The sequence below is a fragment of the Rousettus aegyptiacus genome, unplaced genomic scaffold, assembly GCF_014176215.1.
Source record: "Rousettus aegyptiacus isolate mRouAeg1 unplaced genomic scaffold, mRouAeg1.p scaffold_m13_p_1, whole genome shotgun sequence".
Classification (NCBI taxonomy): domain Eukaryota; kingdom Metazoa; phylum Chordata; class Mammalia; order Chiroptera; family Pteropodidae; genus Rousettus; species Rousettus aegyptiacus.
In genome coordinates, this window is record NW_023416284.1 from 103,231,062 (window position 1) to 103,246,373 (window position 15,312).

General features: G+C 35.2%; 1 protein-coding gene across 1 annotated transcript in view; it reads left to right on the forward strand.

Moving 5' to 3' along the window:
• The window catches only part of LOC107517796 (CD2 associated protein), a 108,570-nt gene extending 103,081 nt beyond the window's left edge, over positions 1-5,489 (forward strand). Inside the window, exon 18 of the mRNA XM_016158921.2 lies at positions 2,502-5,489. Coding sequence (XP_016014407.1) covers positions 2,502-2,543 — 42 coding nt within the window. The 3' untranslated portion in view covers positions 2,544-5,489. The remainder of the gene's footprint in view (positions 1-2,501) is intronic.
• Positions 5,490-15,312: the final 9,823 nt, after the last annotated feature.

The following is a 15,312-nucleotide window of genomic DNA, read 5'->3' on the forward strand; positions in this document are numbered from 1 at the left end:
CAGATTACTCTTTCCTTACTTAGTACTTTCAAGAACTTTGTATTACTTGCTCAATAAAGTTTCAACTTCTCAAGTTGGCATATGAAATCTTTTACGTCTTGATCCTAGTTTATCTTTCTTTCCTCACTTGTTCAATCTCCAGTTGTCCCTTACAGTTAGTCATCTGAAGTTTTACTCTTATTGTATTTTCTTGGATATTCCTTTGTCTCATCTTCTCATGCCCAAGTTCTACAGACTCTCTTAAGGCCCAGTGCAATCACCTTAAGTTGGTACCAGTCTTCTAAATAAAAGTAATTTGCCTTCTTCCAAGTTCGTGTCCTTTAGTTATGTAAGAATGAATAAGTACTAATTTTTCTATCTTATTACTGTTACATTATGTACTTATTTTGCCCATCTTCTAGACTGTAAGACTGTTGAAGGTGGGATCTATGTGTTTCATCTTTGCGAATAGTTTCTAGGCCAGTGCTATAGATACATGTTAAATAGCTAATAAATTTTTGTCAAATTGATAAATATTAGAGGATACATGTTAAAACAGTCTTAAAATCTCAGTGTATAGCATAGTAGAAATTAAGAAATTAAAAAAAAATGTTTCCAGACTTTCATTCTTTATATTTTATTTATACACATTTATATTCATATATGAAAATAAGATAACATAAAAAAGAGGAACTAATACAGTGTTAATTTGTCATAAAAACTTTGAAAAAAGTCAAATGAATTATTTCTTTTTTGAAGAATTTTATTTGATTCAATTTTTCCAGCAATATCGGCTGTTAGCCTCTCACTGACTTGTATTTATACATTTTTTTTTCCTATTGGGGAAGGTTTCGACTCTTGTATTGTAAAAGCACACTTATTCAGGCATTCAAGCTTTAGGATCATACATTTAAAGGGAAAATTATATTTCCCCAAAGATTAAAACTAGTACTTTAAACTACTATAAAGTTAACATTATATAGTATTAAACTGAGGAGTAATAAAAAGGGCTAAAGATGAACAATGAACATAAAAGAGCTAGATGAGAAACTATATAAGTATTTGCCTAATATCTAAATTTATGACAAATAGCAGCCTGTTGTATTATTGACTGCATATAGGGTCATTTCCACCCCCTACTTCCTCTTCGACCAATGTCTTTTTTTTTCCTTGCCCATTAAAGTTGTTACAGTTGATCATTGTATTTTGGGAATAGAGATACTAATAGCACATTAGGTTGAAGATTGAGAGATTTTGTTTCAATTCAGTCTGAGATTATGGTTTGTCCCAATCCAATGCTGTTAAAATGTTTAACCAGTAATAATATTAGTTGAAGAAGAATATCAAGAAAGATCCTAGAGTTAACAGGTCATTCTTAAATGGTTAGAATCCCTTAGGAGAGTGTGAGCATATTGAATTCTACTTTTTAATTGTGGCAAAATGCTCATCATTTAATAATTAACTATTTGCCAGAGGTTAGTCATAGCGTGTATTATTTGTATGCATTGTTGGGTAGAAAGATGATGCTATCCTTAAAAGGTAAGGACTAAATATTTCCACATGCAGTGAAAGGTTAAAGATGATCAAAATATTATATAATTGTGAAGAGAATATAAAAACTGGGCTTTAGAGCCTTGGACCTTAGCAGTACAAGTTTTGTGTCACTTGCTACTGTGGAACTGTTGACATGAGTATTTAATTTTTTTGAGTCTCAGTCTAGTTATTTGTATTATGTCGAAATTAAATAACTGTAGTTATTGTGAAAATTTAATGAATTTTCCATTTTTTTTTTAAATTTCTTTAATTGCGAATTTCTCTTAAGTGAAGGATACAGTCTGCTTAAAGGTAGAAATATTTCCAACACAGTGACTGAATCTTAAATATATTTTTGGGCTTTAAAGATAACTTAATCTAGAACATATTATTTACCGGTCAGGAAATTGAGACCAAATGAAGTTAAATGATTTACCACTAACCTATAGGTTGTAAGTGAACAATATAGAACTAACCTGTCCTTTAATTAATTTAATTTATTTTAATTTATTTTATTTTATTTTATTTTATTTCATTTTATTTTATTTTATTTTATTATTTTATTTTATTTTATTTATATTTTTTACTATTCTGTACTGCCCCCTTTGTTTAGTTATAGGTATATGTAGCCTTCTTAATTTGATGTCAAGGGTGCTTTTGTTCTTTGTAGGGCTCATTTTCTTACAGTTCTTTCAAATGCTCACATCACTAACATTGTTCTGGCTGTAACAACTGTAGTTCCTTTTGTGTTGTCACTTGCCATTTAAGAATTTGCACTGTGGCATTTTCTTTTGTTGAACTTTTTCTGTATTCGCCATTGGAAATTTTATATACACCCCATTGGAAATTGGATTTTTTAATGGAAATCAACACTTGGAGGCTTAAAAAAAGTGTGATCAGATCTTAATAGCATACTATAAGATAAAGAAACTTTACTAAAGTAAAGATATTTTACCTGTCGCTCAATTTTATGTTTTGTATTATTTTAGGTAGAAATAGAGAAGCTGAAGAAAGCAGTCCTGTCTTCTTGAAGTGGCACAGACCCAGTGCTTTTAATCTTACAGGGATTCAGAAGCAACACTATGAACTTCAACTGACTTGTTACTTAAAAATAACAAATGCTGATGTTGTGATAAATATGAATATATGAACTATAAAAGATCTATAGAAAAGTAAGGGGAGGGTGAGTTTTATATATATTTTGTTTTGCCAATATGAAAAAAAAAAGAGGCCTTATTTCTTATGTGCTGGGATTGCAAACTTTTTTTTTAGTTTGCTTGGAAATACTACTGAATCTGTATAAAAAGGAAAGTTCACAATAGTTTTTTTATTGAAACTTGTAGTATTATTTTTAAAGAGATCTATACTATAAATATGGTGATATCTTTACAAATAATCTGTAAAATGTACTAAAGAGGGAGAAATTAGCTTTATAGTAACTATAGTCACTACTTTTCCCATACAAAATACATAAGGGATATAAACTTTGTGTGTGTATGTGTATATATATATATTTTTCACTTTTACTCTTTACCCAGGATTACACTGTTGTGCCTGTTCGTTTGCAGTGCTGTTTATACTTTGGGTGATGAAATAAGAGTTTCCTGGCTATGTACCATATTATTCACCCATGCGTGTAGTAATAACTAATGAAATAATCAAAATAATTTCTTCAGCTTTTAGAATATTTTATGTTGCTTGCACTGTAGGATTCATAAAAGGAATTTAGTTAAAATGTATTGGATTGTTAAATATATTTGGGAAAATGAGCTGTATTTTAAATTCATGAGGTCTAACGAACTAAAAATAACAATTTAACCCTTAATGCATTGTGCCTAGAAACTACAGCACATATAATATGGGAACACCAGCTTCATTGCTGTACTTTTCTGCTTATTTTCAGGCTTAAACATTATTCATTTCATCATCTTGTGACTTAATTCTTTATGACTTTCTCTTTAACTTTTAATAGTAGTAATATTAGGAAAACAAAACAAAACTTTCAGAAGTTCAGTGTGAGGTTTCATACTTTGACAAATTATTGTGTAAATACTCAGGTTACAATGTGTAATTTACCTAGTAGACCAAACTAAGTGGTGGCTGTCATTTAGGAACCAACTTTATAAAGAGTGTTAGTATATCATAAAATGTAACATTGTAGTTTATTTAAAGCCAAATATATTTGACCATATTCAAAATGCATTTTCATAAAATGGATGGATTAGCAGTCCCTTCAGAGTCACTTATGAAAAGTTGAAAATTTAAAAATGTTATATCTATAGTCTCAAAACATGGGGTTTTCTATTAAAGGTAGAAATTTAAATTTTTTTATTTGCAAAAAAAAAAAACATATTTTAAGATTTATCATAGCAAGTGACACTCAGATTTTGAGTAACATCTGTCATGCTAAAGTAACATTTTATGTTACTTTAAACCACCAAATCAATATTTTTCCTTTAAATTTTGATCTTATTATACTGAAATCTTATGTGAATGACATTTTGTCAGGTTGTTTCAAATGAAAGAACTAAAGTAGAAAATGATAGGAATTCCAGTATGTAATTACTTAATGTTAAATTCCCAACTCACATTAATGCTTTTGGAGAAACCTGATTGTCTTGAGTATGTACATTTTAACTCTTTAAAGTCCTTAGGCTCTTCAAATGAGGTCACTACTGAATAAAATTGTTTAGTCCTGTCTAATGTTGCTAAATGACTTGTCAAATGAATGATTTCCTTCTTGTTAAATAAGTTAGGTCTTATTTTCTTTTAATGAAAGTCCTTAGGTAGAAATAAAAACAATGTATCCTAGAAATCATTCTCTAGCTTTCTGTTTGGAGAAATCTATTAAGCGATTCCACCTCACCCTAATAATAATGGAGTGGGGGAAGTTTCCAGCAGATTTCAGACTATTCTTAAAATTTTTTGTTGGTCATTTTCTCATTAGTATATGTAATCAAGACAGTTACTAGTACAAAAATACATTTAAAGTATTTGCTTATATACTTCTTCAGTCAGAATAGAAAAGTAATTACAATACTATTTCTATTTTTCTGCCTTTAACCAAATATAAAAGAAAACCAAACAAACTCAATCTCAAAGGGAAAACTGATTATTTTTTTATCTAGCAATTTACCAGTATTTGTTCTTATATGGGAATTTTATTAATTCTTGTTCCTAAAGTTTATGTCACAAAATGGTATGTAATAATAATAGCCTTTACTTGTGGGTAAATCATTATTTTTTCTATGAGTGAGTATAAATGACAGACGAGGTAAATAGCACAAAATCTGTCATTGCCAAATTATTAATGACTGTATTGTTGAGATTTGCTATTGTTTGAAATATACAATATTACTAATTTTCTGATTGTATTTCAATATTAGAAGCAGTGTGTGTTGTGTGACAACCAAGCTTCTTTACAAAATTTAAGTTCGAAACCTCTACATAATTTAAGTCTGAAGAAGATAGAATGGGCTTGGTGTAACAGATTGTTCTCTTTTATTGTATACTTCTTACTGTGATCATAGAAAAAAAACCCCAAGTGCTCTCAAGATTTATTGGTAAACATTTTATGCTTGCATTTAAACTTGAAACATATGAACAAAATGAGACAATCAGTTAAAATCAGAAATGAGAAGTGTTAAAAAGGTAATGGCCTTGTTTTGCTGTAGCAATAAAATAACCAAGTGCAATGACTTGATTTAATAAAATCATCTTTTAAAAGTTGCTGCTATGAATATTTTAGCCATAAAATTTTACCCTTGTTTTCACCTGACTTGCCTTCAGTAATTATTATGTAATGCAGTTGGTGTTGTAGTATTCTAACATTCCAGAGTAGGAGGTGCGGGAATTTTTATATATATATATGGAAACTCAGAAACTCAAAACCCACTCACTTGTTTACAGGTGCTGTATAAAAGCATGCTTCTCTTTCAAAAAGAAAAATTAATAATAAAGAATAGTATTGCCAGTTGTGTTGGTCTTTACTGGTTATTCTTCATTAACTTTAACGTATGATTATTGCAGAATATAATGAAAATTATTTCCTATTTCAATTTTCTAAATAAAAGAATATAAATAGTTAAAGGAAAACATCTAAGCCTTTGTGACATTTACTGAATCTTTGTGAGTCTGTTTCTTCACCTCGGGAGTATTAGGAGAATTTAAAATGATTTATATAAAGAATCTTATAGAGTGCTTCACATAGAGTAGATTTAAAAAAAAAAAAGAAAGCTGATATTTTACTCTTCTCAAAAACATTTTAGTGATGTATATGATTAAGAGAAAGGTGGCATAATACTTACTCTCCCCCTGCTGTTAATATAGCAGCCCTTTCTTTGGGGGAGATAGTCCTTTCATTTGTATTGTATTCAAAATGGGACTGTAACAGTCTTACAGATTCTGTCTCCCAGTGATTGGCCCAAGGGAGAGTACTTTGCTCAAATTGAGTTATTCATTTAGAGACTGAGATATAAAAAATTTGAAACAAGGAGCTAGTCTTAGCATGGGAGCTCTCCACAGTTAAAGTCTGTCATGTGGAAGAAACTGATTTGAAAGAACAAAACTTAATGGAGCATAAAGAAAATGGAAACAGAATCCACGAGGATTTTAAAACTGATAAGTCATTCCTGAGCTAACTATGCATTCATTGTTTGGTTCCTTAAGCATAAAGTTGCTCGTAACTTTTTGGATTTCTGAACTTAAAACTAGAAGTCCTGGCAAACCTGATAAACAAGGTAGTCAGAAGACATTAAAGGCTTATATATACACTCTCGTTGAAAATGTACCATATACATGAATCCAGGCTTTCTAGAAACCCACTGGAAGATCTGATTCACAGAAAAGGAATAAGACACCACTGTGAAGTAATATGGAAAATAAGTATGACAAGTCATTTAAGTTAAAGTTTGAAAACTACTACTTGCTGCCGCTTGGCCTTTATATACAGGCATAAATTAGGCCTTGCAGGGACATGGTGTTAAAGTTTTGGATTTATAGAATTTTAGTGTTTGAAGGGACATTGGGGATTGTCTAATCCAACCCCTGTGCAGGTGTTTTGTCTATAAAGATATAATTTTGCTGATTTAGTCCCATTCTAGGAAATAAAAGCAGATAGCAATTTAATGCAAATAGATCTATTAGGTTTTATTACCAATTAAGACTCGAGAGACTAGACTGGGTCTGGGTGTTAAAATTTTTTTCTGAATCCTAAACATTATTGCTTTTATTTTACCACTGTCACCTTTATTGCGAATATGCTTGTTCTATATAAGGAAAATAAGTGGCAATATTTTTTACATAGAGCCTATAATTTTGCTATCACAGAAGGTGGTATGGTTTTCATTTTGGAACTACTGGGTAGTATTGTTTCCTATCAGGTTACAAGTGTTATTACATTTCAGTTCCTAGAAAATTACGTGAATAAAGTTATTAAAAGGGAAACTAAGTGTACTAACAAAATTTTAATAAAGGAGACCACTTGTTAACATTTCATAGTATATTTTTAGAAATATTCCTCAACAATTGAACAGAATACAAATAGAATCTGATATGACGAAAAACAAGTAGAATGAAAATTAGTATATTAAAAAAGATTTAAGATAACAGCATCTGCAAAATAAGTAAACACAACCAAAATTTATAATAGTAGAAATATGTCCTAAATGCTTTTTGAAGTTTGGGACAAAATGACAGCCTGAAATCTGACAAGCCTCCCCAGACCTTGTACTAGATGTAGATCACTCTGAAGTGTCCGTCTAATATCTTAGGTCTACATCATTTGTAGCAGGATGGCAGGGGTTGTGGAAAGAGAAGCCACACTAATTGTACGCCCTATTACTTTGAAGGCTGGGAATCTGGCAGGGAGAGATGTACTCCTAGGAAAGTCAACAGATGCGATGAGAGGGTGTTTTAGATAACATTCTGAATTAAAGTTATAGTCATCTCCCTCCTCCTGCTCCTCCCTGCACTAGTCAGCAAATTGCTGACACTCTTCAAAGGTGAGTAACCAAATACCACACACAACTTTATAGATGTGCATGCTATATTCAAATGTACAGTATAAAAAAAAAAAAAAGTGCTGAACCAAACTCGATTCTAGAAATGAAAATCCCTGTGTCCCAGGGCGAAGTTGTCAAGATACATGACACAAAGACACATTTTAAGTTCTAGGACTTGAGGATAAAAAATGAATACTGATCCAAAAAGTAAATGAAAAATTTAATTGGCTAATCATACCATAAATAGGAAATGTAATTAAAGCTCCACCACTAAAAGGCTGTGAGTCCACAAAGGATCATAACTATGTTTTAACTGCTTTAAACTACTCAGAGCTTTAGAATAAGATAAATTCCCCAATTCATTTTATGAATCCAGCATAACTTTAAACCTGATCACAGACCAACCTCCCTTGTAATTTGATATCAGGGGATCATCAGCTTTAACATTATATGAAATGAGAAGAATGATCGTGCTGACAGGGCAAGGCCAACCATTTCCTTTACCGGCAATTTGGTGCTGGAGAATACGACGACAGCGGTAGCATTGCTTTGATGCATGAGGACACACCAGCAAGTCTACCCACTATCGCACTTACACCATCAATGCAACTATCAACAGTGAAAATAGTAACTAACATCTTAGTAGTAGTATGGGAGTAGTTTTGAGTTGTGGACCACACTTTAAGACCTGCAGACCTAAATATCCTGGGATGGTCCCTAGGATAATGGAGACAGTAAGTGCTGAGTGCATGTCTCAAATCAGTGAATGAAAAGAGGATATGGCCCTTTATCCATTGTCTTTCTTTACTCTCCTGCCTTTCCTTATTCAAGGATTCCAGTTGAAATAGCTTCTCTAAACCCCTGTCATGCCAATTATTATAAAATAGCTATGCTTCCAGGGACTCTGCTTTAGGTTCTTAAAATACTTTTAACACATTTGGTAAACTAGGCTTTAAGTAGTGTAATTACCCTAAGGTTTATAGAAAACATCTTTAAAAATAGATGTTATGTTAAATCTATCCTCTACGTATATATCATCTACCTAATTATCTTAACAATTTTATGTGATAGGTACTATTATTTTTCACATATGAGGAAACAGGCTCAAAGATTAAACAACTTGGCCAAGGCCACCAAGCTAATAAGGGATGGAGCTAAACCCAGACAGATTTTTTTCTGACGTCTGTGCTCTTGGTAGTATCTTTTCCCTGCACAGATGATGTATAAGATATAAGGAACCTGATGTGGGAATTGTTCTAGTCTCAGTTCTTCTATGTAATCCTTTATATTGGTATCAAATTTTTCTATCAGGGAGTTAGACTAATTTACAAAATCCATTTTCAATGATCCCATAGTCTTAGGTGTAACACGATTGCACATAAATTCAGATTTTAAAGAATTTTTTTTGTTTGTTTCTTAGTGTATTTGTAAACAAATGATTTTTGTGGCTTTTCAGCTAAGATGAAAAACAAAAACCCTACTTAGCGTCCATAAAGAAAATGACCACTAGATGGCAGTCAAATAAAGCTCAGCTTCTTTCGGGTATCTGGAGGGAATCACAAATACATGTGGAAGCTGCAAAAAAATCCCAAAAACCAAAAAACAAACAAAAAAACCTTGGAAGACTCCAACCCATTTAATTCACTCAGAACTGAGAGACAACCATTGCATTCTCCTAGCCCAGCCACTTCCCTGCTAACTTGCATATGATTGATTGAAAGACTTGAGGCCTTGGAATCTGATAGATCTGGCTTTGAAACCTCTTTAAAAATTAGCTGTGTGAACTTGGCAAATCACTCAAACCTTGTTACCTTATCTATAAGAGAGCTAAAAAAATAATTATTGGTACAATTTAAAGCCTTTCCTTTTAACTATATATACTTAAAGTAGAGAGAGAGAGAGCAGGCCCTGAGTGCTTCATACTTATTTTTGCCGTGGAGAACAATCACGTCACAACAGCAGCAACCAAACCAACTGACTGTTGGATGTTGGTCCCATGACGGCTTCTCTGACCCCAAGGTTGCTGCAGTGGGTACTCACACCCTTCCTCACACTTATGATTTGCCATTGCCTGGCCTTGTTTCCTTGAGAGCTGCTCCTGTTTCTCCATTTTGTCCTGCAATGTGTGCCTGTATTAACCAGGCCAAAGAACAAATTCCCTCCATGGTCACATATGAGAAGTTCACAAATTAGTGAGGTTGTGTTATGGACTTCTTAAAGAGATTCTGGTAGGATAACTTATTTTGCCTCTTCTGTCTTCCCCACAAGGGCCTAGTATAATTTACATAGAGTTGGACTCTGGCATTACAGCTCAGAGCAGCGATTCAGTGGAGAGTCCTCATTGTGCCATGACCATGCCTGAAAAAGTAAATCCATTTTCAGCTTTTCTCTCCAAAAAGAGGTTAAAATGTCTATCTCATGGTGATGACATGACTACAGAGTCACAAAAGCAGAGAACAAGGCTACCCCAGAAAGGACCTGGTAATCCGAAAAGACTTTAGACATGGAATACATATGGGTAGGATGACAGAGTGAAACAACATCACACAGCTCTTTCCACTAACCAATAAAATGATACCAAGCTATCTGCAGTGCCCTTTGGGGAGAAGCACATCCTTCCACAGATCTCAGTTGATAAAGGCTCAGGTCTCTCTCAGTCACTTTGAGCATATGACAAAATTAATTATCTATGATTCTTAATAGCGATAAAGGTCATGGAGTATGAGGAGAACAGGACGCAGAAACGTATTCGATGTAAAAGTGACCATTTTCTTATTCTCTTCAAGATTATGACCTGTCCCATGGGGAGAGAGAAGGAAATGGAAAATGAAATATGATAATGTATATTTATTTTAGTCCATTGCATATGTCAATGTATGTGTAGTACAAAAATGCTATATACTTTTGGTTTCATCTTCATCTAAAGCCCTTGTTCCCACTGATGGCAAGGAAAAAAGACATTTCGTCATTCAAAGGCAATAATATCATCTAGTATAAATTATTGTATAAATGAAGTGATAATTGAAACAAATTTCTCAGATTGTTCCCACTCAAGAGTCTTTGTTCTTACTGTGCTGTGTGTGTATGTGTGTGTGTGTGTGTGTGTGTGTGTGTGTGTGTAGGGGGATCAGATACATCTTGACAGCAAAAGGTGAGACCTCACCTGTCGTCCCTTACGCCTTCATTGGCCCCCAGGCCACAGTCTTCATGGATCATCTCCGAGCCTTTTGTCCCGTGTCCACTGGAATGCTGCTGGTCCTGACTAGTCCTTCACAACATCACCCTGATAATGCACTTGGTTTCTGCCAAAACGTCTAATAACGGGTCTCTGGGTGCAATGCCTCCTTGTCGCATCCCAATTCTTCCCCCAGTTCTCAAAGAGTCCCATAACCAAGGCATCCGCAGATTTCTGGGTCTGGTTATGCCCAGTCAGCAGAAGAGAGATGGTTATCTAGCACTTACCTGATTACCCTCTTTGCTTGGTTCAGTATGAAGGAACATGCTGGATTCCTCAGGAGGCCTCTCCGGGAAGTTTGAAATCCCATCATGACATGTCTGGGGAGAGGGAGCATGAGTCTCTTATTCTTGTATCTTCTGAACATCACTGTGTGTGTGTGAGCCCCTTGCTTCCCTCTTGCCCTTTCCCTCCCCAGGTGAGTGTTGACCTGAGAAGATACTCGAATCTCATCTCTTGCCCTGTTCTTGTTCTTGCTCTCTTGTCCAAAGGTTCCTCTTGTCCCAGAACCAGAAGGTCTCTGTATTCATTTTCTATTGCTGCTGTAATCACCACAGATAGTGTTGTAAAACAATAGAAATGTATTATCTCTCATGCTGGACATCAGAAGTCTGAGATGAGTCTCAGTGGGCTTAATCGAGGGGTTGGCAGGGCAAGTTCCTTTCTGGAGGCTCCAGGGGATAATTCATTTCCTTGCCCTTCCCACTTTCCGGAGGCTGCCTGCATTTCCTGGCTCAAGGCACCCTTCATCTTCAAAGCCACAATGGTGGGTTGAGCCCTCCTCACGTCGCATCCCTCTCCCTTCTTGTGCAGTCACATCACTCTGAGTGACTCTCCCTCCTCCTTTATCCATTTTTAACAACCCTTGTGATTGCACTGGACCCACCCAGATAATCCAGGCTAATCTCCCCATTTCAAGGTCCTAATTTACTCACATTTACAATATCTCTTGTCATGAAAGAGAACATATCCACATGGTCCAGGGACTAGGACATCTATGTGGACATCTAGGATATGGGGGAGGGAGGAGATAATTTTGCCTACCACAGGCTCTTGGCTTCCTGTCAGACTGAAATGTTCCTCTATCCTCACCTCTGTTTCCCTGTGCTATTCACCAGGCCCTTCTTCCCAGAGTAGTGTTGGAAAGGCCTTGGGGAAACAAATCAGCTCACAAATGAGATAAATTACTTTTTTTTAAGGTGTGTAATTCAAAATATCATCTCCAGTATGAAAAATGACTTACTCCTAGAGTGCTTAAGCCAGAGTTAGGACTGTACAGTGCTAGGCAAATCCTTTGTAATTTTCATAATCCCTTGAGGTAAAAAGAAAACAGAACAAAACAAAGAACACTTTACATATTATTTCACACGTAGTAGATAGCTGGGCTGGCTGGTTACTACAAATGTAGAGACCCTCACTAGTCCCCCAGCAAAACCCCAAGACTCAGGGCCAAATGGGAAGGTCTAGGTAAGTAGAAACTTTCATAGTGTTACAATTTTTTAAATTGTTGTTGTTACTGATTACTTTGTGTTGTCTCTGTGGTATTACTGCCACTGCAATTGTGAGTAAGCAGTGGGGAGACTGCAGACTGAGAAACGGCGAAGTTGGTGGGGGATTTGGGGGGCTTGCCCACACCTGAGCTGTGGGCTGCTGCTCTGGGCCAGCTTCTTGAGAATCACTTGCTTCAGCATCATCTTTTGGTTGCCTCAACTGTAGCATCTTCCTAAATACTTCATTTCATCCCGCCCCTTTCTTCCCTGTGGCATCCTGAGAGTTGGGATGCCAACTGGAAGCTATGGTTTCTGCTGAGCTCTTGGCAGCCACGTGCTTTGGAGCTGCAGGCTGAGATTTTGGGTGACAGCTTTCTGTGTTGCTCCCCAGCCCTTCCAGCAGATATGTAAGCTTTAATTCCCTAGATTAAAACCCTTTATACTTGGAATACAAAGAGTTGCTTCTCCTTTCTGAACTGAATTCTGACTGAAGTTTTTGTTTTGCACTTCATTTATTTAAAAAAATATTTCCATCATAAAAACTTGGGAAATTTCAGAGTATAAAAATTTCCCATAAGTCCAGTAACCAGAGAAGAGGTTACAATTACAAATATTTTAATTCATTCTCTAAGAGTATTTGTCTATGTTGTATGTTATGTATTAGCTATTTCATCACTGAACACTTTATTGATTTTTTTATATTGTTATGTGTTCTTCAAAACGTGAATGTACATACTTATAATATTCCATAGCATGGTTATACTATAATATATTTAACCAATTTCATTATTGTTGGGTTGTTAGACATCTTCATGGATTTCAGTTTTTTACTATTATAAATAACACTGTAATAAACATTCTTTTACATGAATATTTGGACACATCTCTTATACTCTTAAAGATCTAGAAGTGGCATTACCAACTGAGTTAATGTTATGAACATTTTAATGCCTTTGATATATGTGTCCAAAGTCCTCTGAAGAAGTTGTACCAATTAATACTCTCAACATCTCTCTCAACAAGGTTTCTATCAGGGCCATGAGTACACTGACTCTACATCCCAGGTTACCCTGGATGATAAATTGGTTTACCTCAGATGATAAATTCTATGGTAACTCTAGCTATAGATGATATTAATACAGATCCACGGGGAAATAGAGAGAAGAATGTGAGGTTAAAGGCCATCTTAATAAGCTAATGTAGTGCTCTACTCAAAATCCCTTCTGACCATGAGCACTGTCTCAAATTAAGTTTTTCCATCTTACCTTGACTTTTTTTCCCATTAGGATTCATTCTTTATCATGAGGCATTGGGTTTCTACAGCTAACAGTCTGCTACAAATCCTGCCTCATTGGTTTTCTTGATTCGTCTGAAGACATTAGATTCATAGACTGGTACCTAGCACTTTGATGCCTAAGATTTAAAGCACATCTGTGCGATCTGTGCCTACCTACTTCTCCACTTTTTTCTTCTGTTATATCTCTTTAAGGCACACATGCTCTGAGCTACACTGTGGCAATAAAACCAGCAGTGGAAGGAGTGATGGTAGTAACTGAAGTAGCAAGAATGGTAGTAAAGATGCCTAATGGTTATTAAGGATTTATGATGTGTCAGGCACTATTCTTAGTGATTTTACATGGATTAACTCAAACGATCCTATGAGGCAGGTAATATTATCAAATCCTGTATTTGGATGCCTGTAAAAAAATTTCAGTACGGGATTATTTTATTTTTTTCCCCATAATGTCATTAAAATCAGGAGGCGGTTGGCCCAGAACTTGTAAAACTGCACAAGAAAGTATTCCTAGTCTGTCTTCCTTAGGATGGGGCTTTCATTCTTACTTTACAAAATAAATACAGTCACTCACCACATAATGATGTTTCAGTCAACTATGCATATATAGTGGTGATCCCATGAGATTATAATGGGACTGAAAAATTCTATTGCCTCGTGACATTGTAGCTGCCATAACATTGTAACACAACACATTACTCATGTGTTTGTGCTGATGCTAGTGTAAACAAACCTACTGCACTGCCAGTTGTATAAAAATATAGCACACACACTTACAGTGGTAGGCTACACCATCTAAGTTTGTGTAAGTGCACTCCATGACGTTTGTCTAATTACGAAATCGCCTAATGATGCATTTCTCAGAATGCATCTCTGTGGCAAAGTGGTGCATGATTGTATTGCATTTTGTTGTTGTTGTTGTTGTTGTTGTTTGTATAGCATTTGAATCCCAGATAGAAAGAGGGAAAAAGGTGAGTAGACCAGCTGAGTCTGCTCCTCCCACCCCACTTTCTTTTAATGGGAAAAACAATAACTTTTCCAAAAGCCTCATCTGGTATCTTCAATTAATATCTCATCGACCAGACAGCTTGATCATATCCTCAACTCTAGTGACAAGGGTCTGTAGGAAGGTACATATTTTAACAGAGCACGTTACAATTCTGGGGGAAAAAAAATCAGGGCTTGTTAATTATGAAAAAGGGGACAATAAATACTGAGTGGATATATCATCTCATCCCCATTTGCTGATGAGCCCACTAAGGAAAGGAGAGGTTAACTAATTTGCCAAGTTCACATAGCTGGTAAGTGATGGAGTAGGCATAAAAGTGTCTTTTCGAAAATCAAGTTCTGGTGTGCAGTGGGTCTTTATGCTTTGAGAACCCCCTGGCAGTTCTTTTTTTCCTTCCTTCCTTCCTTCCTTCCTTCCTTCCTTCCTTCCTTCCTTCCTTCCTTCCTTCCTTCCTTCCTCTTCCTCCTCCTCCTCCTCCTCCTCCTCCTCCTCCTCCTCCTCCTCCTCCTCCTCCTCCTCCTCCTCCTCCTTCTTCTTCTTCTTCTTCTTCTTCTTCTTCTTCTTCTTCTTCTTTTTGGTGAGAGCTTTCTGCTATTACTCCCTAGCCCTTCCAGCAGATGTGTAAGCTTCTAATTACTTAGATTAAAACCCTTTATACTTGAAATATAAAGAGTATTTTTGTGTATGTGCATTCACTAATGCACATACAACACACCCAATTTTGATACAGTTTTAAAGATTTTATATGCTTCTATAGCCTATTAATAGAT